Source organism: Budorcas taxicolor, chromosome 3 (genome assembly GCF_023091745.1).
Source record: "Budorcas taxicolor isolate Tak-1 chromosome 3, Takin1.1, whole genome shotgun sequence".
NCBI classification, from domain to species: domain Eukaryota; kingdom Metazoa; phylum Chordata; class Mammalia; order Artiodactyla; family Bovidae; genus Budorcas; species Budorcas taxicolor.
The window spans coordinates 35,446,198-35,472,108 of record NC_068912.1 but is presented as its reverse complement, the minus strand read 5'-3'; the positions used below and the strand labels follow the sequence as shown (position 1 = coordinate 35,472,108).

Sequence of the window (25,911 nt, the reverse complement as noted above, 5' to 3'; positions counted from 1 at the left end):
CATCCCTGGCCTATCTCATCCACTATCATTTCTTTAAACAGTACGCCCTGAACATCCACACCTCTATCCGCAACCTCTCTTTCAAGTACCAACCACACATCCCCCAACCAAGCAGTCAATCATTAATTAACCAGCATTTCCAATGCAGATGATTTGTAAATACAATGTAAAGAGTGGACTGCATGGCACATTCCCATTCTACTTTTTGGAACTTTCTGGAGTTTGGGAGTTTTTCCCCTGAGTATTTTCAATCCACGGTAGGTTGAATCCTCAGATGCAGAGCCCACGAATGGGGACAGCCAACTGTACTCTTAAAACGTGCATTCTCAACATAAGCATGAAAATCTTACTCTATTTGTGCAGAAACCACAGATACACATTCAGTATATGCACAGTGTATCCATCCTATTAAGATTTCATGAAGAACTGATTTAGAAAAGAATTTCTAAAAAGCTTCCCTAGGGAGGCAATAACGTAAAAAAATGGTTAAGAAATATTATCTTAAAACCACACTCTGCTGTCTTAGTGGAACTTGAGAGTTCCAGAAGCACGTTATTGATGCTATACTTTTAAAGCAGTGTCCTGCTTTCATTCAAAACTCACCTTGAGCCTGCATGCGTGTTCTCACCAAAGCCAAGGGGTAGCTGGCCAGCTGACCACAGGTACTGGATAAGGCACCACAACCCAGCAACACCATGACTCCAGGGTTCACAGAGTCTTTGGCAAAATTATCTAGCCAATGAGACTTTAGGAGCTGCCAGAGAAACAGAAAAGAAAAATAATAAACAGCTACTTACAACTGCTTGCACTCAACAGGGACATTCCCACAGCAGCTCTCATCCTGGTAGAATCAACAGGCTGGCTACACTTCTGCAACGCTGGGCAACCCGTTCCCAGAAGCAGCAGCCACTGCAGAGGCAGCAGCTCTGTCGAGAAGCAAGGAAGCCACCAGGGATTCAAAACACCAACAACTTGCACTGGGTGCTCCCTTCCTTCTGAGTAAATGTGAGGATCAATCGCATACCAATGTAGGATCTAAACAATATTTCCTACAGTATCAATGAAAATAACATAATACTATGAAGTACATCTGATTTTTACTTTACATATATGTTATTTCATTCAGTTCTTCTACAAAAGCTCTACAAAAGGTGGAGCTATTCTTTTGATTTTAGAAATGAGACTCAGTGGAGTGTTTTTTAAACAAGGGTGTAGAATCAAGTGTACTGATCCCTAGGCCACGCTTTTTCCCTGTTATCCTGGCTCCCTGTATTTCCATGAGTGGGCCATAATTGAGAGAAACTATATAAAATATATATGCTAATTTACTTTTTAAATAAAAATATCTTAATTTTTAAAATATATGCTAATATATGGGAGAAATCATACACTACTTAAAATATTTTAATGAAAAATTTATTTGCATACTTGGACCTCACAATTATATAACACAAAGAGCTTTATATATTTGGGAGCAAAAATTACATTTAAGTGTTTATTTAATATTCACTTAGTACTATAATATATGACAATAAATAGAGTCATGAAGGCTAAAGATAATCATGTCTGAACTGCAGAAATAAAAGAAGCAATTGACTAGAAACTAATCAACTGTTTACACTGTGAAGACTAGAACAGGAGGAAAACAGAGAGGAAAACATACTCTTGGAACAATTAAAGTTCTACAAAATATATATGATCTTGCAGTCCTCTCCGTTTATTCCATAATCCATTTTCTTCTCATGCTAAGGGCCATTATCATTACCTATCTCTCAGGTCATGCTATATTTTTAAACTTTTTTACTTATTTATTTTTATTTCTTTCTGTCTGTCTCTCCTTCTTCATTAGCTCTGTACCCCTCAAAATTTTATCTCCTTATGAAGATTCTCTGGCAACATCAGGGTCATAACAGGGTCCTGATTCAATAGGACTAGTATCTTTATAAAAAGAAAACACCAGAAAATTCACTCACTCACTCTCTCCCTCTGGGAACATGGCAAGAAGACAGCAGTCCGCAAGCCAGTTAGACAGCCTCCCCACAAACCAAATCAGCCAGAACCTTGATCTTAGATTTCTAGCCTCCAGAACTGTGAAAAAGTAATTTCTGTTGTTTAACTCACCCAGTCTCTGGGTTTTTTTTGTTTTGTTTTTTGGTTTTTCTGTGGGTTTTTTTTTTTTTTTTTTTGGTCATCCCATACAGCTTGTGAGATCTTAGTTCCCCAGTCAGGGATTGAACCTGGGCCCTGGGCAGTGAGAGTGCAGAGTCCCAACCACTGGACCACCTCAGAATTCTTGGTATCTAGTATTTTCTTATGGAAGTCCAAACAAACTAGCACAGTACCCAAAGCAATCTACATATCCAATGCAATCACTATTCAAATTTCAATCATACTGTTTGAAGAAATAAAAAAGAAAAATTCTAAAACCCAAATGGAATCTCAAGGGTCCCCAGCTAGCCAAAATAACCTTGAAAAAGAACAAAGTTGGAGGCCTCACACTTCCTGATTTCAATATATACTACAAAGCAACAGTAATCAAAATAGTGCCATGCTGGCATAAAGATGAATACATAGATCAATAGAACCCAGAAATAACTTCTCTTCTCAAATGGGAAAACTGGATATCCACAAGCAGAAAAATAAAGCTGGACCCTTCTCTTACAATATACACAAAAAACTAACTCAAAATAAATTAGAGGTCTAAACATAAGACATAATAGTATACAATTCCTAGGAGAAAACTCAGGATAATTAAAGCTTTAGGACATTGGATTTGGCAACAATTTCTTGGATATGATACTAAAAGCACAGGCAACAAAAGCAAAAATAGACAAATGGATTTCATCAACTTAAAAACTTCTGCACAGCAAAGGAAATGAGAGAGAAAAAAAGGCAACCTACGGAATGGGAGAATATATTTGCAAACCATATATCTGATAAGTAGTTAATATCCAAAATATATAAAGAACTTCTAAAACTAAACAACAACAATTTTAAAAACCTAATTAAAAACTGGGCAAAAGACTTGAATAGACATTTCTCCAAAAAAATAAATAGATGGACAACAAGCATATTAAAAGATCCTCAGCATCACTCATCATCAGAGAAATGCAGGTCAAAAGCACAATGAGATATTGTTTCACAACTGTTGGGATGGATACTATCAAAAAAACAGAAACTAACAAATATTAGTGAGGATGTAGAAAAGTATACTGTTAATGGGAATGAAAAAGGGTACAGTGGCCACAGGACTGGAAAAGGTCAGTTTTCATTCCAATACCAAAGAATGGCAATGCCAAAGAATGTTCAAACTACTGCACAATTGCACTCATCTCACATGCTAGCAAAGTAATGCTCAAAATTCTCCAAGCTAGTCTTCAACAGTACATGAACCAAGAAAATCCCAATGTACAAGCTGGATTTAGAAAAGGCAGAGGAACCAGAGATCAAATTGCCAACATCCATTGGATCATCAAAAAAGCAAGATAATTCCAGAAAAACATCCATTTCTACTTCATTGACTATGGTAATGCCTTTGGCTGTGTGGATCACAACAAACTGTGGAAAATTCTTCAAGAGATGGGAATATCAGACTACCTTAACTGCTTCCTGAGAAATCTATATGCAGGTCAAGAAGCAACAGTTAGAACTGGACATGGAACAATGGACTGGTTCCAAATTGGGAAAGGAGTACACCAAGGCTGGATATTGTCAACCTGCTTATTTAACTTATATGCAGAGTGCATCATGTGAACTGCTGGGTTGGATGAAGCACAAGCTGGAATCAAGATTGCTGGGAGGAGTAGCAATAACCTCAGATATGCAGATGACACCACCCTTATGGCTGAAAGCGAAGAGGAACTAAAGAGCCTCTCGATGAAGGTGAAAGAGGAGAGTGAAAAAGCTGGCTTAAAACTCAACATTCTAAAAACTAAGATCATGGTATCTGGTCCCATCACTTCATGGCAAATAGATGGGGAAACAGTGGAAGCAGTGACAGACTTTATTTTCTTGGGCTCCAAAATCACTGAAGATGGTGAGTGTAGCCATGAAATTAAAAGATGCTTGCTCCTTGGAAGAAAAGCTTTGACCAACCTAGACAGCATATTGAAAAGGAGAGATATAACTTTGCTGACAAAGGTCCATCTAGTCAAAGCTATGGTTTTTCCAGTAGTCATGTATGGATGTGAGAGTTGGACCACTAAGAAAGCTGAGCGTGAAAGAATTGGTGCTTTTGAATTGTGGTATTTTGAACTCTTGAGAGTCCCTTGGAGTGCAAGGAGATCCAACCAGTCAATTTAAGGAAATCAGTCCTAAATATTCATTGGAAGGACTGATGCTGAAGCTGAAACTCCAATACTTTGGCCACCTGATGCGAATAACTGACTCATTGGAAAAGACCCGTATTCTGGGAAAGATTGAAGGCAGGAGAAGGGGATAACAAAGGATGAGATTGTTGGATGGCATCACCGACTCTATGGAAATGAGTTTGGGCAAGCTCCAGGAGTTGCTGATGGACAGGGAAGCCTGGTGTGCTGCAGTTCATGGGATCCCAAAGAGTCAGACAAGACTGAGTGACTGAACTGACAAAAAGCTTAACATGGAATTACTACATGACCCAGCAATTCTACTGGTAGGTATACACCCAAACGAACTGAAATCAGGGACTTGAAGAAATATTTGTATCCCTTTTTCTCAAAAGGGGAAATTATCCTTGAAATTAATTCAACCCCTCAAGAATGGGTGGCATTCCAAGTTCCTCAACCTTGTCAGCAGTTTTTGCCCTTAAGACAAGCTCAGAAGGTAACAAAAACTTGAAACTCAAGGAAGTCCCTGAGAGACTTGGCAAAATCCACAACCCACATTGGGCAGATTCATCTGAGTCCCCCAATTCAAATTCAAATAGACCATGGTAAGCCTGTTCCTAACATCAAACAATGTCCTTTAAGTCCTGAGGCCTTAGCAAGAATTCAGCCAATCGTACATGAATATAAGACACAAGACCTCATAGTTCCCTGCACTAGTCCCTGTAATATACCCATTCTCCCTATTAAGAAATCCCACAAAGAATGGAGATTTGCCCAAGATTTGAGAGCTATTCATAACACTGTCATTAATTGCTATCCAGTTGCCCTTGACTTTCATGCTCTTTTAATGGCAGTTCCTACAGAGAGTAGTTTTTCATCATAATTGATCTCTGTAGCACCTTTTTCAGCATCTCCATGGATTGTGAAAGTCAAATGTTATGTGCTTTCATGTGGGAAGGACAATACACCTGGACATGTCAGAAGTCTAGACTGAAAGCCCTACTTTTTACAGATACTAAAAGCAGATTTAGCATCTGTCATTTTTCCATAAGTGCCCACTCTTTGCAATATGTTGATGACCTTCTCTTCTTCTCTTCCAAGGAAGCAAGTGAGCAAGTCAGCATCATCTCCTCAAGCTGGTTAGCAACTGAAGGTCATGAAGGTCTCCAAAGAGAAATTACAACTTGTTCAAACACAGGTCAACTACCTAGGACAGCCAACCTCAGATTAAGGACTCCTTTTAGACCCTACTAGGATTTAAAATGTGTTAAATTTCCCACAGCCACAGACCAAAAGACAACTTTAAAACATCTGGAGCGGGCGGTCCTAAGATGGCAGAGGAATAGGATAGGGAGACCACTCTCCTCCACAAATTCATCGAAAGATCATTTGAACACTGAGCAAATTCCACAAAAAAACTTCTGAATGCTGGCGGAGGACACTAGACATCCAGAAAGGCAGCCCATTCTCTTCAAAAGGAGGTAGGACAAAATATAAAAGATAAAGTGAAAGTGACATCGCTCAATCATGTCTGACTCTTTGGGACCCCATGGACACAAGGCTCCTCCATCCATGGGATTTTCTAGGCAAGAGTACTGGAGTGGGTTGCCATTTCCTTCTCCAGGGAATCTTCCCGACCCAGGGATTGAACCCAGGTTTCCTGCACTGGAGACAGATGTTTTACAGTCTGAGCCACCAGGGAAGTCCATAAAAGATAAGAAGAGAGACAAAAGAGTTAGGGACAGAGACCTGACCTGGGGAGGGAGTTGTGAAGGAGGAGAAGTTTCCAAACACCAGGAAACCCTCTCACTGGTGGGTCTGTGGGGAATTTTGGAATCTCAGAGGGCAACATAAATGGGAAGAAAAAAAAAAGCCACAGGTTACGTACCTAACCACAACTCCCAGCAGAGAAGTAGCTCAGATGCTCACATTCACCAGCAGCAAATGGGGGCTGAACAGGGAGGCGCGGGCTGCACTGCTTAGGGTAAGGACCAGGCCTGAATGCCCTGAGGACAATCTGAGGGAGCTAATGTGAGATAGCAACCCAAACTGTGGGACAGCCAGAAAGAGAGAGAAAAGAGAGAAAGAGAGAATTTTCCCATGAAAAGCTCTAACCTAAGGCACTGCCGGACCGGCTCACAGAACAAAGAACTGAGTGAATATCAGAGGACAGCTAGCCAGGTGCGGACCAGCCCATCCCACGCTGGAGGCAGAGAGGCAGGCAGGTGACACACAGAGCCAGAAGGCGAGGGGCAATCTCAGCCCCAGGGACAGCATCCTCTACCAAACTGCGATCAGGCTCCCAGTTGCTAACTAAGTCTTCCTAGGATCCTGGATGGTTGATGTCTGCCAGGAGGGCCACAGCCAGAGATCAGCTCCCCAGAGGAGACACACAGCACACCTGAGATGATGCCCCCACTGCACACCCAAGAAACCAAGCGGCTGGGACTGGGGAGGTGATAAGATGTACCCCCCACCTGGGGAGAGTGTGCTCGCCAAGCACCTGGTCACCTGAGCTGGTTGCACCTGGGAAGGGCACAAAACTCAGGCCCAACCAAGTCTGTGCCTTTGTGGAGTACCCAAGAACCTGAACCTGAGCGGCTTAGACCTGGGAAGTGCACGCAACCCAGGGCCTGCTTTAGACAGTTCCCCTGCAGAGCAACCTGGAACCTGAGCAGTGTAGACTGGAAAAGCACACACACCACGAGCAGGGGCCAACCCAGTGTGACCCAGACACTGAGAGCACTCCTCACACATGCCAGTGATATTTGTTTGCAGTATTTCTCCCTCCCAACAGCACGACTGAACAAGTGAGCCTAAATAAGTGACCACCTTCGCCACCTTGTGTCAGGGTGAAAATCAGACACTGTAGATACTTGCAAACAGAGGAAGCCAAAATAAACAAAGAGGGAACTGCTTTGGAAGTGACAGGTGCAACAGATTAAAACTCTGTAGTTAGCACCAACTACATTGGAAAGGGCCTATAGACCTGGAGAAGAAATATAACCTGGAACAAGGAACTATCTGAAACTGAACTGACCCCACACTGCCCTCAACAGCTCCAGAGAAATTCCTAGATATATTTTATTATTATCATTAAAAAAATTTTTTTTTAATTTTTAAGATCATTATTACTCCTGTAATTTTCACTTTTATAACCTACTATTACCTTGCAAAAAAAGACCCTATTTTAAAGCAAATTTCATTTTTAATAATTTTTGTGATTTTGCTTTGTTTTTTTAATATTGTATTTTTGAGAGTCTAACCTCTACTCTAGATTTTTAATCATTGCTTTTTGGTATTGGTTATCAATTTTGTACCTTTAAGAATCCAGTCTTCAGTACCCATTTTTACTTAGGAGTGTGATTACTGGCTTAATTGCCCTCTTCCCCTTTTGACTCTGTTTTCTCCCCCAGGTCATCTCTATCTCCTCCCTCCCCCTTCTCTTCTCTACCCAACTCTATGAATCTCTTTGGGTATTCTGGGCTGTGGAGAACACTTATAAAACTGATTATGGGCTAGATCTGTCTCTCTCCTTTTGATTCCCCCTCTTCTCCTCCTGGCCACCTCTATCTCCTTCCTCCTCCTTCTCTTCTCTATGTAACTCTGTGAACCTCTCTGAGTGTTCCAGACTGTGGAGAACACATAGGGAATTGATTAATGACTAGCTTGCTGTCTCCCCTTTTGATTTCCCCTCTTCTCCTTCAGATCACCTCTATCTCCCTTCTTCCTCTTCTCTTCTCCATGTAACTCTGTGAACCTTTCTGGGTGTACCTCACTGTGGAAAATTTTTTCTCAATTAACCTAGATGTTTTATCATCAGTGCATTATGGATAGAGAAGTCTTGAGGCTACTGTAAGAATAAGATTGAAAACCAGAGGCTGGAGGCTTAAATCCAAAGCTTTAGAATACCAGAAAACTCCTGACTCTAGGGAACATTAATTGACAAGAGCTCATCCAAAAGCCTCCATACCTACATTGAAACCAAGCTCCACCCAAGAGCCAACAAGTTTCAGAGCAAGACATACCAAGCTAATTCTGCAATAATGCAGGAACATAACCCTAAGCATTAAAATACAGGGGGCCAAAAGTCACACCGAACCCACAGACACCTCAAAACTCACTACTGGACACTTCATTGCACTCCAGAGAAAAGTGATCCAGCTCCACCCACCAGAACACTGACTCAAGCTTCCCTAACCAGGAAACCTTGACAAGCCACTCATCCTACCCCACCCACAGGGAGGAACCTCCACAATAAAGAGGAACCACAAACTTCCAGCATTCAGAAAGGCCACCCCAAACACAGCAATCTAAACAAGATGAAAAGGCAGAGAAATATTCAGCAGGTAAAAGAACAGATAAATGCCCACCAAACCAAACAAAAGAGGAGTAGATAGGGAGTTTAAATGTAAAAAAATTCAGAATAATGATAGTAAAAATGATCCAAAATCTTGAAAACAAAATGGATTTACAGATAAATAGTCTGGAGACAAGAATTGAGAAGACGCAAGAAATGTTTAAAAAGGACCTAGAAGTAATAAAAAAAGAGTCAATCAATAATGAATAATGCAATAAATGAGATCAAAAACACTCTGGAGGGGACCAACAGTAGAATAACAGAGGTAGAAGATAGGATAAGTGAGGTGGAAGATAGAATGGTGGAAATAAATGAAGCAGAGAGGAAAAAAGAATTAAAAGAAACGAGGACAACCTCAGAGACCTCTGGGACAATGTTAAATGCCTCAACATGTGAATCATAGGAGTCCCAGAAGACAAAAAGAAAGGCCATGAGAAAATACTTGAGGAGATAATAGTTGAAAACTTCCCTAAAATGGGGAAGGAAATAGCCACCCAAGTCCAAGAAACCCAGAGAGTCCCAAATAGGATAAACTCTAGGCAAAACACCCCAAGACATGTATTAATCAAATTAACAAAGATCAAACACAAAGAACAAATATTAAAAGGAGCAAGGGAAAAACAGCAAATAACACACAAGAGAATTCCCATAAGGATAACAGCTGATCTTTCAATAGAAATTCTTCAGGCGAGAAGGAAATGGCATGACATACTTAAAGTGATGAAAGAGAAAAACCTACAACCCAGATTACTGTACCCAGCAAGGATCTCATTCAAATATGAAGGAGAAATCAAAAGCTTTACAGACAAGCAAAAGCTGAGAGAATTCAGCACAACTAAGCCAGCTCTTCAACAAATGGTAAACGATCTTCTCTAGACAGGAAACACAGAAAAGGTGTATAAAATCGAACCCCAAATAACAAAGTAAATGGCAATGGGATTGCAGTTATCAATAATTACCTTAAATGTAAATGGGTTGAATGCTCCAACCAAAAGAAAAAGACTGGCTGAATGGATACAAAAATAAGACGCCTATATATGCTGTCTACAAGAGACCCACCTCAAACCTAGGGACACATACAGACTGAAAGTGAAGGGCTGGAAAAACATATTTCATGAAAATGGAGACCAAAAGAAAGCAGGATTAGCAATACTCAGATAAAATAAACTTTGAAATAAAGGCTGTGACAGGAGACAAAGAAAGATCAATCCAAGAAAAGGATACAACAATTATAAATATGTAAGCACCCAACATAGAAGCACTGCAATATGTAAGGCAAATGCTAACAAGCATGAAAGGGGAAATTAACAATAACACAATAATAGTGGGAGACTTTAACACCCCACTCACACCTATGGATACATCAACTAAACAGAAAATTAACAAGGAAACACAAACTTTACATGATACAATGAACCAGTTAGACCTAATTGATATCTATAGGCCATTTCACCCCCAAACAATGAATTTGACGTTTTTCTCAAGTGCACACAGAACCTTCTCCAGGGTAGATCACATCCTGGGCCATAAATCTAGCCTTGGTAAATTCAAAAAAAAATGAAATAATTCCAAGCATTTTTTCTGATCACAATGCTGTAAGATTAGATGTCAACTACAAGAAAAAAATTATTAAAAATACAAACATATGGAGGCTAAACAACACCCTTCTGAAAAACTAACAAATCACAGAAGAAATCAAAATATGCATAGAAATGAATGAAAATGAAAACACAACAACCCAAAACCTATAGGATTTAGTAAAAGCAGTGCTAAGGGGAAGGTTCATAGCAATACAAGCTTACCTTAAGAAACAAGAGAAAAACCAAATAAATAGCCTAACTCTACACTAAAGCAACTATAAAAGGAAGAAATGAAGAACCCCAGGGTTAGTAGAAGGAAAGAAATCATAAAAATTAGAGCAGAAATAAATGAAAAAGAAACAAAGGAGACCATAGCAAAAATCAACAAAGTTAAAAGCTGGTTCTTTGAGAAGATAAATAAAAGAGACAAACCATTAGCCAGACTCATCAAGAAACAAAGGGAGAAGAATCAAATCAACAAAATTAGAAATGAAAACGCAGAAATCACAACAGACAACATAGAAATACAAAGGATCATAAAAGACTACTATCAGCAACTATATGTCAATAAAGTGGACAACTTGGAAGAAATGGACAAATTCTTAGAAAAGTATAACTTTCCAAAACTGAACCAGGAAGAAATAGAAAATTTTAACAGACCCATCACAAGCATGGAAATTGAAACTAATCAGACATCTTCCAGCAAACAAAGCTCAGGACCAGATGGCTTCGTAGCTGAATTCTACCAAAAATTTAGAGAAGAGCTAACACCTATCCTACTCAAACTCTTCCAGAAAATTGCAGAGGAAGGTAAACTCCCAAACTCATTCTATGAGGCCACCATCACCCTAATATCAAAACCTTACAAAGATGCCACAAAAAAAGAAAACTACAGGCCAATATCACTGGTGAACACAGATGCAAAAATCCTTAACAAAATTCTAGCAAACAGAATCCAACAACATATTAAAAAGATCATACATCATGACCAAGTGAGCTTTATCCCAGGGATGCAAGGATTCTTTAATATCCACAAATCAATCAACGTAATACACCACATTAACAAACTGAAAGATAAAAACCATGTGAGTATATCAATAGATGCAGAGAAAGCCTTTGACAAAATTCAACATCCATTTATGATAAAAACCCTCCAGAAAGCAGGCATAGAAGGAACATACCTCAACATAATAAAAACCATATATGATAAACCCACAGGAAACATTATCCTCAATGGTAAAAAATTGAAAGCATTTCCCCTAAAATCAGGAACAAGACAAGGGTGCCCACTCTCACCACTACTATTCAACATAGTTTTGGAAGTTTTTGCCACAGCAATCAGAGAAGAAAAAGAAATAAAAGGAATCCAGACTGGAAAAGAAGCAAAACTCTCACTGTTTGCAGATGACATGATCCTCCACATGGCAAACCCTAAAGACTCCACCAGAAAATTGCTAGAGCTAATCAGTGAATATAGCAAAGTTGCAGGGTATAAAAGTAACACACAGCAATCCCTTGTATTCCTATACACTAACAATGAAAAAACAGAAAGAAAAATTAAGGAAACAATTCCATTCACCATTGCAATGAAAAGAATAAAACACCCAGGAATAAATCTACCTAAAGAAACAAAAGATCTATATATAGAAAACTATAAAACACTGATGAAAGAAATCAAAGAGGACACTAATAGATGGAGAAATATACCATGTTCATGGATTGGAAGAATCAATATAGTGAAAATGAATATACTACCCAAAGAAATTTATAGATTCAATGCAATCCCTATCAAGCTATCAATGGTATTTTTCACAGAACTAGAACAAATAATTTCACGTTTGTATGGAAATACAAAAAACCTCGAAAAGCCAAATCAATCTTGAGAAAGAAGAATGGAACTGGAAGAATCAACCTGCCTGACTTCAGACTATACTACAAAGCTACAGTCATCAAAACAGTATGGTACTGGCACAAAGACAGAAATATAGAACAATGGAACAAAAAATAGAAAGCCCAGAGAATCCACACACCTATGGACATCTTATCTTTGATAAAGGAGCCAAGAATATACAATGGACAAAAGACAATCTCTTTAACAAGTGGTGCTGGGAAAACTGGTCAACCACTTGTAAAAGAATGAAACTAGAACACTTTCTAACACCATACACAAAAATGAACTCAAAATGGATTAAAGATCTAAATGTAAGACCAGAAACTATAAAACTCTTAGAGGAAAACATAGGCAAAACACTCTCTGATATAAATCACAGCAGGATCCTCTATGACCACCTCCCAGAGTAAGGGCAGTAAAAGCAAAAATAAACAAATGGGACCTAATTAAACTTAAAAGCTTTTTCACAATGAAGGAAGCTATAAGCAAGGTGAAAAGATAGCCTTCAGAATGGAGAAAATAATAGCAAACGAGCAACTGACAACAAATTAATCTCAAAAATATACAAGCAACTCCTACACTCACTTCCAGAAAAATAAATGACCCAATCAAAAAAATGGGCAAGGAACTAAACAGACATTTCTCCAAAGAAGACATACAGATGGCCAACAAGCACATGAAAAGATGCACAACGTCACTCATTATCAGAGAAATGCAAATCAAAACCACAATGAGGTACCATCTCATGCCAGTCAGAATGGCTGCTCTCAAAAAGTCTACAAACAATAAATGCTGGAGAGGGTGTGGAGAAAAAGGAACCCTTTTACACTGTTGGTGAGAATGCAAACTAGTACAGCCACTATGGAGAACAGTGTGGAGATTCCTTAAAAAACTGGAAATAGAACTGCCATATGACCCAGCAATCCTACTGCTGGGCATACACACTCAGGAAACCATAATTGAAAGAACACGTGTACCCCAATGTTCATCACAGCACTATTTACAATAGCCAGGACACAGAAGCAACCTAGATGTCCATCAGCAGACAAATGGATAAGAAAGCTGTGGTACATATCACAATGGAATATTACTCAGACATTAAAAAGAATGCATTTGAATCAGTTCTGATGAAGTGGGTGAAACTGGAGACTATTATAAAGAGTGAAGTAAGTCAGAAAGAAAAACACCAAGGCAGTATACTAACACATATATATGGAATTTAGAAAGATGGTAACAATTACCCTATATGTGAGACAGCAAAAGAGACACAGATGTAAAGAACAGTCTTTTGGGCTCTGTGGGAGAGGGCGAGGGTGAGATGATTTGAAAGAATAGCATTGAAACATGTATATTATCATATGTGAAACAGACTGCCAGTCCAGGTTTGATGCATAAAACAGGGTGCTTAGGGCTGGTGCACTGGGATGACCCTGAGGGATGGGATGGGGAGGGAAGTGGGAGGGGGTTCAGGATGGGGGACACATGTACACCCATGGCTGATTCATGTCAATGTATGGCCAAATGCACCACAATATTGTAAAGTAACTAGCCTTCAATCAAAATAAATTAATTAATTTAAAAAATAAAGTCCACCAGCCTAAAATAAATAAATAAAATATCTTGAGCTGACCAAACACTTTTAGTTGCCCAGCCTCTTTATTCATTGCTCAAAGCTCAAAGACAAGATCCTTTAGAGTAGAAAGAAGACATCTTTATGGCTCCAGAACCTGAGAAGTGGAGTTTGTTGTCTCCTGCTTTAGGACATTCTAATTATCCGCTTCCCCTTTTCTACCTCATGTTCAAGAGCAGAGATATGCATTAGGATTGCTTACCCAAAGGCACAGAAGTCAACACCAATCCCTTGGCTATGACACTCAACAGTTGGACCTGTGGCCAGAGGTCTGCCTCCATGCATAACAGCTATTTCAGAAGCAGCAGCCCTTACAACATAACTGAGGAAATGGTTACAGTCTCTCCACTTATATATCTATGTTCCCCCATGCAACAGGAGGCTTGCTCAATTCTCATCACACTCAATACCTTTCTGCAAGCTGTCTTACCCCATATGAAATATCATTACTAACTTGTGACATAACCCTTCCCTGCTACAACAAGCTCAACCTTGCAACTCTTCTCCCTTTACATAGTGGCAAAACTACTCATTACTGTCTGATCCTAACTGATCAGTTATTAACCCTTAGTAGTGACTTACAACTTCCTTATGAGTCACCAAATCTGCCCAAGAGTCATTTCCTGAATATCTCCCTGTTGCTCAAATGTGGTCTAACCCTATGACACTGACTCTGAAATAAGCATTGGAGATTAAAAATTCTCCGCAACAAGGAACATGATTTTATGGCACAGGTCCATCCCAGAGATATGGGACAAAGTAAACCTCTAAATTGTTTGGCAATGCTTTTAGAGAATGATCTTGATCCAAAGGGCGATATGTGAAATAAAACGGAGTCATTTATGCCAAGGGGTTTTAAAATGAAGCCAAAAGGCCATTCAAGAGTTAGACCTTATGTACGTCTCACCAGGTAGAACCATGAACTTAAGAACTGGGCCACACCACAGATAGTCCAAGGACTCTGCAAGAACACTGACAACTTGTCACAGTAACGAATTCTTATCTCCCTCCAGTGATAGCCTTAGCCATCAATCATGTTTAGCCAACTAAATTCTGCCTTCAGCTCCCTCTAAAATTCTTTGTAATGAAAACCTCCCTTCTTTGCCATTAAAAACCCCTTTTACTCCCTAGCAGGCAATGTTGATATTGCTACCCAAATCTGGGTGCACTGAATTGCAATTCTTTGATCCCAAATAAATGATTTGTGTTTGATTATTTCCTGCTAGGTTTCTTCAGGCTGGCAAGTACAAAGAATAAATCTGTGCTACTCACACATCAGTCTCTTGGCTTTATCAAAATGAAATTTTTACAAACCAAAGAAAATATGCCATTTTTGCTTATTATCTCTCTCTTTAAAAGCCCTAGTATCATCTTCCAAGCTGAACAACTACATCTGTAATAATTTTTTTAAAGTATAACTAATTTACAATGTTGTGTTAGCTTCAGGTATACAGCAAGGTGATTCAGTTATACAGTCTTTTTTTTCAGATTCTTTTCCATTATAGGTTATTACAAGACATCGAATATAGTTTCCTGTGTTATACAGTAGCTCAGTGGTAAAGAATTCACCTGCCAATGCAGGAGGCACAGGTTTGATCCCTGGATTGGGAAGATCCCCTGGAGAAGGAAGTGGCAACCCATTCCAGTGTTCTTGCCTGGGAAATCCCATGGGTAGAGGAGCCTGGCAGGCTAAAGTCCACTGGGTTGCAAACAGTCAGACACTACTTAGCAACTAAACAAAACAAGGTCCATCCATCTTGCTGCGAATGACATTATTTCATTTTTTATGGCTGAGTTTCCACTGTGTATAAATACATATTCTTTATCCATTCATCTGTCAATGGACCTTAGGTAGCTTGCTTGTCTTGGCTAAATAGTGCTGATATGAACACTGAGGTGCATGTATCTTTTCATATTAAAGTTTTCTCTGGATACACACCCAGGAATGGAACTGCAGAAGCATATGGTAGCTGTATTTTTAGGTTTTTTTAAGGAACTTTCATACTGTTTTCCATAATGGTTGTACCAAATAACATTCCTAACAACAATGTACAAGGATTCCCCTTTTTCCACACTGTGTCCAGCATTTTTTATTTTTAGACTTTTTAATGATGGCCAACTGACTGCTGTGAGGTGATACTTCACTGTAGCTTTGATCAGCACTTTCCCGATAACTAGTGATATTGAGCATATTTTCATGTGCCTGTTGGCCATCTATATGTCTTCTTGGGAGCATCGTTTGTTTAGGCCTTTTGCTGATTTTGTGATTGGGCTGTTTCTTGATATTAAGCTGTTTGTGAATTTTGGGAGTTAACCCTCACTGGTAGCACTCTTTGCAAATGTTCTATCCTAGCCTACATGCAGTCTTTTCATGCTGCTTATGGCTTCCTTTGTTGTGCAAAAGCTTTTTAAGTTTAATTAGGTTTCATTTGTTTATTTTTGTTTTTATTTCCTTTACTCTAGGAGATGGGTCCAAAAAAATATTTCTGTGATTTATGTTGAAGATTTGTTCTGCCTATGTTTTCCTCTAGGAGTTTTATGGTATCCAGCCTTAGCACTTTAATCTATTTTTATTTTATTTTTGTATATGGTATTAGAGAATTAAACAACTATATCTGAATATGAGTCTATTATCTTCATTAATAACAATAATTAACAGGGAAATCTAACACAAAAGATCACAGGCATATGGGGGTCTCAGAAAGATTAAAGAATACACCCTTGAATCTACTTTCGTTTACAAACTGTTTCCTGACAGACATGTACTTCTCTATATAGTCAAACTCTAACAATGAGAACTACTTAACTATATTTTGGATTCAAAAGATTGCTACAAACTCACCTCATATACAGCAAGATCTATACCTGCATAAGGTATGATGCCTAATAAATTGGGAACATAACCTTTGTAAAAAGCTCCCATGCCTTCATATTTCAAAATCTTCTTGGCACAATCAAACATTCCAGAGTATTGTCCAGTTTTGCCTACAGCCAGCCTGGTTTTCAGAACCTGGTTATGAAAGAATATAACAAATACTATTATTAACACTAATGCTATCATCATAGAATTTGAAAGAAGTAATTTTACAGAGAACAAATACCTAGCATATACTGTCACTCAAATGACTGTCCAATTTGTTGATGTGTAAGAAACTCTTACACAGTATATCTCTTGAGGGTCTAAGCTCAGAGTCAAGAAGATGCTTTAATTGTAAAAAGAATCTGAATTAGGGCAGTGGCAGAGGAAACAGAAGGTAATCTATTGATATCTTAACAAAACTGTGACAAATTAGATATGGAGGGTGGGGGAAGGATGACTCAAGAGTTTCTAGCATGGAACTCAGGATGTGACCAGCAGGATAGAGGGAAGGTGATGCTATTAACTGAGGTGGAGGATGTAAGAGGAAGCTTAGATATTAATTACGATATCTTTTGAGGGGTGTGTGGAGTAATATGAACAATAATATTAAGATGCTTGAAAGGAAAGCTATATTAACATACATACCATAAAGATGAAAATTAAAGGTATTTCTTAGGTCTTTTCAGTTATTAAAAAACCCTTTGTCATATCAATAAAGATATCTACATCTATAATATTATTTTTACCCTAAAGGAGGAGTTGGTGAACTTTTTCTATAAAGTGAATATTTTAGTTTCTGTAGGACTAAAATACCAGGTCTCTTTTGCAAATACTTTGGTTTTGTATTGTGTGGTTTTGTTTTTTAAACCACCTTTGAAAGGTAAAAATGCAAAAACCAAAAAAAAAGGCTGTACAAAATAGTTCACAGATCCATGGTTTGCTAATCTATGCTCTAACGGAAGGATGTCCAGTTAGGATTACCATCACCTAATCTAATTCTAAGGTTCCATTATAAAATTTATGGTATAGGAACTCTTTAGAGAGAATTGGGTGTTCTAATTCTTATTAACACTATTGCAACCAGCCTTCAAGATAAAGCCCAACTCTCCCAGCCTCCTGGTATTTATACCATGTGTATCCCTTTCCACAGTCTATCAGGGGCAGTCTGTGCAACCTACAAAGTAGAGCAGATGTGACCAAAGAGTGCAATTTCCATCTTGGGTGTTCTCTTTAATAACTGATTTGGAAAAAAATACAGCTACCATGTTATGAGGATACACAAGCATCCTATGGAGAGGCCCATGCAATAAGGAAAAGATATCTTCAACCAATAGCTATGGAGTCCTGGCAATACACACAGGAATAAACTTAAGAGGAAGTCCATCCCCCATTGATACCTGCAGGGACTGCAGCCTTGGCTGACACCCTGACTGCAGGTTGTGAGAAATCCTGAACCAGAAGCCAGATTACTGACCCACAGAAACTGTGAGATGATAAATATGTTTTAAACTATTAATTTTGGGATACCTATTATGCAGCAATAGATAAAAATACAAACACCACTAATACAATAGACTTCATAATAGTACTTACCTCCATAGGATAAATAAAAGTCTGTGCAGTTGCTCCAGCCATGGAACCAGATACAAATCTCTCAAAGGTTCCTATTTTCTGTCCATCCTCAGTAAGCAACTTCTTGTACTGTATAAATGAAGTTTTAAATGTGCATATTAATATTTGCTATAGAATGAACTGTGTTCTTCCCCCATTTCTCCCTCCCCCCCGCCCCCTCCCCCCCGATTCATATTTTGAAACTGCATTAACCTCCAATGCATGGTATCTGGAGATGGGGCCTTTGGGAGAAATTATGGTCTGATCATGAGATTGGGCCCTCATGACAGGGTTAGTATTCTTATAAGAGACATCAGAGTTCTCTTTACCTTTCTCCCACATACATGTTCAATCTCATCCTCCTTCCCTCCCCTTCACTTTTCTCTGCCTCTTCCTTTCTCTCTATCTCCCCCCTCACCCAACACGCATGCACCAAGGAAAGGCCATGTGAACAGATAGTGAAAGGGTGGCCATCTGCAAGCCAAAATGACAGCCCTCACCAGAAACCAAAGCACCTTGATGACAGATTCCCCAGCTCTAGAACCATGAGAAATAAACTTCCATTCTTTAAACCACCCAGCGTATGGTGCTCTGTTACGGCAGCCCAAGCTAAGACAATACCAAAATACAAATCAGCTCCTAGAAATCAATTAATTGACAATGTGATGTTTCTCAAAATGCACACACTGCATTAACAGTATCTAACAGAAAAGCAAGGCTTGAATGCTAATAGACTCATTTACTGGAGAGTGATTTTCAAGTTAGAATTCCACAAAACACAGATGGTCCACAGAGGTGACCCTGTAGCTCCTTTGCTGAAACAGAATCACAGCATTCTTCACCAGATGCACAGGTTAATAAAGTGCTCACAGCTTTTAGATACTGTCCCCATGGTTTTCACCAGTACAAATAAATCAGAAACAAACACATAATAAAACAGCTTAGAAAAACAGTTTTTGTAGATAATACATATGATTACACTAACAAAACAACCCCAGACCCCTTGGCCCACCAGTACTAAAGCAAGTGACAAGGCTGATCTGGCCACAGCTGGAAGTGTGGCACAAGAGCAGCCAAAGTACTGATGGGGCAGGATGTTAATATCATGGGCTCCAAAGGCAGGCAGACCTGAAATGGAACCCCAGAACTATATGGCTCTGAGTAAGTTCACAAACATACCCAAACTGCAGGTGCCTCATCTGTGACAACAAGACCTATACCAAACGGGCTTGATGAAAGAGTTATTAGGTAATACACATAACACAGTTAGCACAGTGCTGGGCAAATGTTCAATAAATGTTGTTGTTGTTATTATTATTATCATTATCATCTGTATACAGCTTGGTGAGAAAATCTCTGCCCAAATTAGACTGTGGTTAGAAGCCAAGCAAATCAGATTCTTTCTCCTAGAATTGTGACATGGGTCTGTAAGTGTAATTAGGCACTGATATCAGAGGGAGAAATGGACAAAGTGACAAAGCACCAGACACATGGAGAAGGGACAGGTCAGCGAGGTTCCACTTCTGCACTCCCTAAGGCTCCTCCCCTTAATGCCCCAGGCATCCCCACAGCGACCCCTACCCCCACCCCCACCTGGCTTTCCTGAGCCAGCCAGAGTTCAATTCCTTAAAATCAGAAGAACTTAGTGCAAAATTACAGGAATACTTTGTCCTAGTAAAGTTGTGCTTCTCAGCTCATGATGAAAATTGAATACAATTTCAAAAAGTTCCCCAAATGGCAGATATCTGTCTCCCCCAAAAGTCAATGTTTCTATGGGCTCTATTTCTTGAACTACATCATAATGTTAATAACCAAAACTCCTCTTCTGCATAGGCCCTATTAATTTTCCTGTATGTTAGATCATCACAATCATTAAAAATACAATTTATCGAAAGCCATCCTGCGTGTGAATAGGAACCTTGAAGACATATCTTTTACATACTGTACCCCAACCCAAAGCACCCATCAAAAGTACTCAGTAAATACTTAGTGACTGGTAGAAAATAAACATTTTAAGAGTATGGGTTTGGGACTTTTGCACCCCAAAACATACCATGCACAAAGGGAAGAGTTGAGGACAGAGATACAGGGTTAGGCAAAGTGACAGGGGCTTAACCCTGTGTCACCCAAGCTTAGTTTCTACCCTAGGGATGTGGTATCAGGTGAAAGAGGCTTTAAGAGGCTTGCTCAAGGCCACAGAATTTGACTTTTCCAAAGGAGGTTTAGATGGGCTCTCAAAGCCATTGAAAACCTTTTCAGGATTTCAATTTCTTTCCTTTCTTTCTTCCAATTTGTTTTTCTTTCCATCCACCCCATCCATGTCAACTCTCTCTCCATTTGTCAGAATATCTATTTCAACCTTCTCCATTTCATTCTCCTCCAGCTTCCAGTACCACTTCCTCCCTTATTCTAAAAAAAAAAGAAAGGTCCTTTCTTGGGAACTCAAGGAAGAACAAAGAGGCCAACAGGCAAGGATATCTTGGTATTTCTGTCCACTTCCCACAAAATCACCCACATTCACTTCTTCCTAAGCTGACATGACAAGAGTTCTCCATGCAGTCAAAGGCAAATCCTGCCAGAGTCTGGATAACATTTCTTTCTCTGCCCTTCCACTCCCTACCCCACATACATACTTGGCCTGAATACTTACAATACTTGTCTAACTCTCTCACTTATATTTTTTGACTTCCTTCTTTGTACTGACATGCTTCCTTCAGCCACAGGCATGCCATGAAAACAAAATATCAAAACCCAACATCCTTCCATTCTGTCACTCTCTCCCTTGTCTTTCCTCCTTCCTTTCATTGAAGGTAAATTCCTAACAAACGTGTCTACTGTCCAGTTTTCTTTGCCTCCCATTCCCTTTAGCTCATCTCAATTGGTTTCTCACCTCATTGCATCTCTGAAACATTTATACCAAGTTTTCCTATCCCTGAGGTGATAAATCCTAAAAGATAAAACTTTTTATCATATTTCCTACCCTTCATGAAAGTCTCTTCTTCCTCTGACTTCTAGGCCATCACTTTCTATGGATTCCTTTCTGTCCCCTTGGCTGCTCCGTCTCAGTCTCCTTTGCAGGTTTCTCCTTCTACTTCTCCCTGGGCCTATCCCCAGAACTCGTCACATTCTATAAGTCTGTGGAGGAGCTGGAAAGCTTTGAGCAAACACTGAAAATGTATTTGCTCCACTCATGACGAAGCTTGGAAGCTGGAACGAGCCTAACAAAGGGTTATGAGCGTTCACCGAGTACCTGAGGCTGGGAATGGATAACGAAGGGTTATATACCCGGCCTTGAGGCATTCGAAGGCTTCCTTCTGACCACCTGTTTCTGAGAGCAAGGACTGTTGTTTCATGATAAGACTCCCTTTAGAGTTTCGCCAAAGCTCTGTTATGTCTTGGGCAGTGGGAACTGTATCTTATGCTTGAACGCATTAATGTTTATCTGGAATGGCTACGTGCACGTCTGCCTTATGCTCTATTGCCTGAGAATTATAAAACTGCGCAGTTAGATCATGAACTCTGTCAGTCCACTAGGGGCTGTCCCTGAGTGTCCTTTTCAGAGTGCGGTTCTTCGAGCCTTATAAAGTCTTCTTGAGCGATCCATTCCAAAGCCTTCACCTCAATGACAACCTATCAGAGATCAAAGGTCCTATGGTCTACTCCTACATGTTACAGAAAGAGCTCAAACCCAGCCTGTGCAAAATGCAACCTGTCATTTGATCTCAAAACTGATTCTTCTTTTTGTCTTTTCTGTGTATTTGGTTGCTCAAGTTAGAAATCAGAAATCATTCTTGATTCTTCTTTTTCACCTCCACATCCACTTAGTGAGTTCTGTTATTTCTGTTTCCCCAAATATTTTTCAGTTCACATCAGTTTTTCTCCAATCACTGCAGCCACTGCCTTATACTGACACTCATCATTTCCTACCTGAATCCCTGAATTATTTCCTTACATAGTTTTCCTGCCTCCAATGGAGCCTCACTCTCTTCCAACACCTCTCTACTTCCCAGGTTGATATTAAATACAAATATACTCATTCTACTTCCCTACATAGGACATTTCAATAATGTCCTCCCCACATTCAGGATAAAATCCAGACTCCCATCACATCTGGCTCCTGCCTATCTGTCCAGCCTGTTTTCATCATCATCTTCCTGGACATACACTCCATGACACTTGAGCCCAGTGAAACTTTAGCTTCCTTAGTGAACGATGCTCTCCTGTGCCTACATTTCTGTCCACAGGCTGCCACTTCTGTTAAAAATACCTTTCCCTTCATCTTAATGAACTTAAGACTGAGGGCAACCTTGGGCTCCAAACCCAGCTCTGGCAGTTCTTTGTTTTCATTCATTCAACAGGGATTTTCCGGAACTGGAACATATACGGAAAACAAATACTGCCTAAGGAAGCTCACAGTCCTGAATTCAATACTGAATTCTGATGAAAGTGCTCACAGAGGAAAACAAAGGGAAGGTTTCCTGGAGGAAATAACTCTCCAGTATAAGTGCTGAAGCATGTTTACCACCATAAGACCTAGAGAAAGAGGAATGGGATGTGTGTGTGTGTGTCTGTGTCTGTCTGTCTGTGTGACTAGAGTCGGGGTGGTGGAGGGATGACTGTGAAGTACCCCTGGGATATCTAGGTGGAGATGCACAGATATGCAGTGCACAGGTGGATGGGTAGGTACCAAGATGAATAGAAAAATGCTAGAAGGGAAGGCAGTTAGAATACAGATGGCAGCTGAAACCATGAGAACACAACACCACACTGCCTCCCTGATCCTGATAAAACTGCACTGTTACACCAGTGAGAACCAAAATGGACCACACTTTATCCTCTGTTGATGTGTTTAAGAGATCTACATACCAGACTGACACTATCCTTTTCTTCATTTTTCTAAACTGTTAGTTTTTCAATGAAACAAAACCTATTTGAATCCAGAAGGAAGCTAGCTAGATACTCTGGGAAATTTGAGAATAATAGTTATCCCAAAGTAGTTTACAATTCACTGGGAAAAAGAATGGGCTTTCTATTATCCAGTGGAAAACTGAATATTCCATAATATAGTATTCTAAGGAAGTCAGGCAGGTGAGGCATCAGTTTTGGTTGGGATGCTTAGGAAATGCTTCTAATAGGAAGCTGGACTTAACAGAGCCCTGAGGGATAAACATACCTACACCAGGGAGAGAAAATAAACAGGTAAAACAGGCCCCAGAGACCACCACAAGGACACTGCACCACCTTGTGCAGAGAGCTGTCTCCTGATCTCTAAGAAAAGTTATCATGCAGAAATTAGAATACTGTGAAGAGCACCCAGAAAGGAGTCTGGCTGGATGGAAGCAGAGGATGCCTGTTGGTGGTGTCCAAGATGAAAATTAGCCAAGTAGCATAAAGTGTAATACACATAACTGCTTACACTAATACAAACTTCCACAAACATTGACTTCCTGCCTATGGAATAATGGTTTTATTAATATACTTCAATATTTGTTTTAGGTTCTGGCTTTCCTATCATAAAATCCAGTATGTGGTCAGAATAACCTACAGGTATCTAAAATGTAAGCACTAACTCATGATTTCATAGAGGGAAAATATCCTTCCCAATGACAGGCTGCAATTTAAGTCATAGAGGCTAGATTTTTTTTCAATTTTTTTCTTTGCTTCTCTATTCTTTTAAGCCAAGAAAAGACTCCTCTAGACTTTGTAATCTTCTCAAGAGTATTCTGTTGCCCAAGAACTAAACACTAAAAAAAAAAAAAAAAAAAAAACTAAACTAAACACTCTCAAAAATCTATTTGAAATAATACAACATATAAGGTGGAGTTAAATTTCAAGGTTCTTATTATCTATGGTTAACAATGACAAAATAAATCATGGAAAGAATAATTTTGTGCATGCTTAACTAGACAACTCTGCTACTGACCATAAAGAGAAGCCAATTCTAAAATCCACTAGTGTATTTCCTCTTAACATCAAAGTAACAGAAAGGTTAATTGAGAAGTAAATCACATTCATTCATTTACTCATTCACTCACTTATTCAACACTTATTGAAGACTTATCACATGCCAGGCTTGTCCATGTGCTGGAGTGCATGGAGAAGCAGCCAAGCCCCCAACTGATGGAGCTTTATTCTCAATTCAACTCAGTTTTATAGCAATGTCAGATTACGCAAAGGATCTGAACTTATAAGTTTTCCTTCCAAATTCTGGATGGGGACACTTTCATAAAAACTTATGTTCATGTGCAACTTCTATTCTGAATCCAAAATGAGTAAGCTAAAATCTTGCATTTCCTTTAAGAGCTACTTAGAAAACACAAAAACCTTTCTGATGTAAGTAATATGAAATTCAGAATCCCAGAATTTAGTGCGGAATCTCTAAATTAATCTAATCTCCTGTAACAAAAATTCTTCATAGAGTATATGTGGAAAATTATCAGGTATTAAAATAAATAATCTAAAATGCATTATATTTAAATTGTTATTGAATCAGTTTGACTCCTACTTATTAACAAATTCCATAGGCGATAACTATTACCTGTTCATATGCCCAGAACTTAACAGCTGTCTCAGGAGCAATTTTAATGACGTTTGTACCATTTCCTCTCCAAAGCGAGCGGATTCCTCCTTCTTTCACCATCTGCCGAAAGCCGCCATATATGTTCATTTTCGCTGATTTTGATCCATGGACCTAAAAATAAAGCAAAATGATATAAAATACTGGTAAGATGTTATCATTACTATTTCTAAAGCAGCAATACAACCACTCTCTTTCCTACAATACTGTTTATTACTACAAAAAGATGTATTTGAAAATATAGAAGGTTGAGAAAATATATGATGGGAAGAACTATTGCCACCATTGTGGGAGCCTGACTCTTAAGAAAAATTGATATCCTCATTTTGGGAAAGCAGAGAAGACATGATTGAAATTAAAATCATGAACAACACCCATAAGATAAAATGAACCAACTTAATACTTATTAGGCTATGAAACACCCTTTGGCATAAGAACAAGTTCAATGTAAGAAAAATTAGAAAAATATAGTGAAGGCAATATATTATTCCTCCTCCCTGAGAAATAAGACAGGCATGAAATATAAATGGGACTGAAAACAATTTGGATATTATGTTTATCAGAACCATAGAGACTAGGATATACATAGCCTGACACCAAAAATAAAACCTGTACATTCTATGGCTTATCTTGAGGTATCATGTGTGAACTCCGGACCCAGTGAGTATCAATAAATTACCCGACTCATACTACCAATGTCATAGTTGTTTAAATAAACTAGACCTTATGCTTGCCTCTATCTAAAACTGATTACATATAATAAACCCCAAATAAAGAAGCCAGCTATTCTTTTTTGTTTTTATTTTGCACTGGGATATAGCCAATTAACAATGTTGTGATAGTTTCAGGTGAACAGCAAAAGGAATCAGCCATACATTCACATGTATCCATTCTCCTCCAAATTCCCCTCCCATCCAGGCTTCTACATAACATTGAGCAGTTCCATGTGCTACCAGGGGCAGTAGGTCCTCATTGGCTATCCATTTTAAATACAGCAGTGCGCCACATGTCCATCCCAAGCTCCCTAACAATCCCTTCCCTCTGGCAACCATAAGTTTGTTCTCTAAGCCTGTGAATCTCTTCCTGTTTTGGAAG

The 25,911-nt window shown here is 39.1% G+C and overlaps 1 protein-coding gene across 1 annotated transcript in view; it reads right to left on the bottom strand.

Moving 5' to 3' along the window:
• Positions 1–25,911, bottom strand: part of LOC128044919 (calcium-binding mitochondrial carrier protein SCaMC-1) — a 56,625-nt gene that overhangs the window by 1,043 nt on the left and 29,671 nt on the right. The window contains exons 6-9 of the mRNA XM_052637337.1: positions 24,778–24,930; positions 18,222–18,329; positions 16,611–16,778; positions 604–754 (exon numbers count right to left, since the gene is read on the bottom strand). Of these exons, the coding sequence (XP_052493297.1) occupies positions 604–754; positions 16,611–16,778; positions 18,222–18,329; positions 24,778–24,930 (580 nt within the window). The remainder of the gene's footprint in view (positions 1–603; positions 755–16,610; positions 16,779–18,221; positions 18,330–24,777; positions 24,931–25,911) is intronic.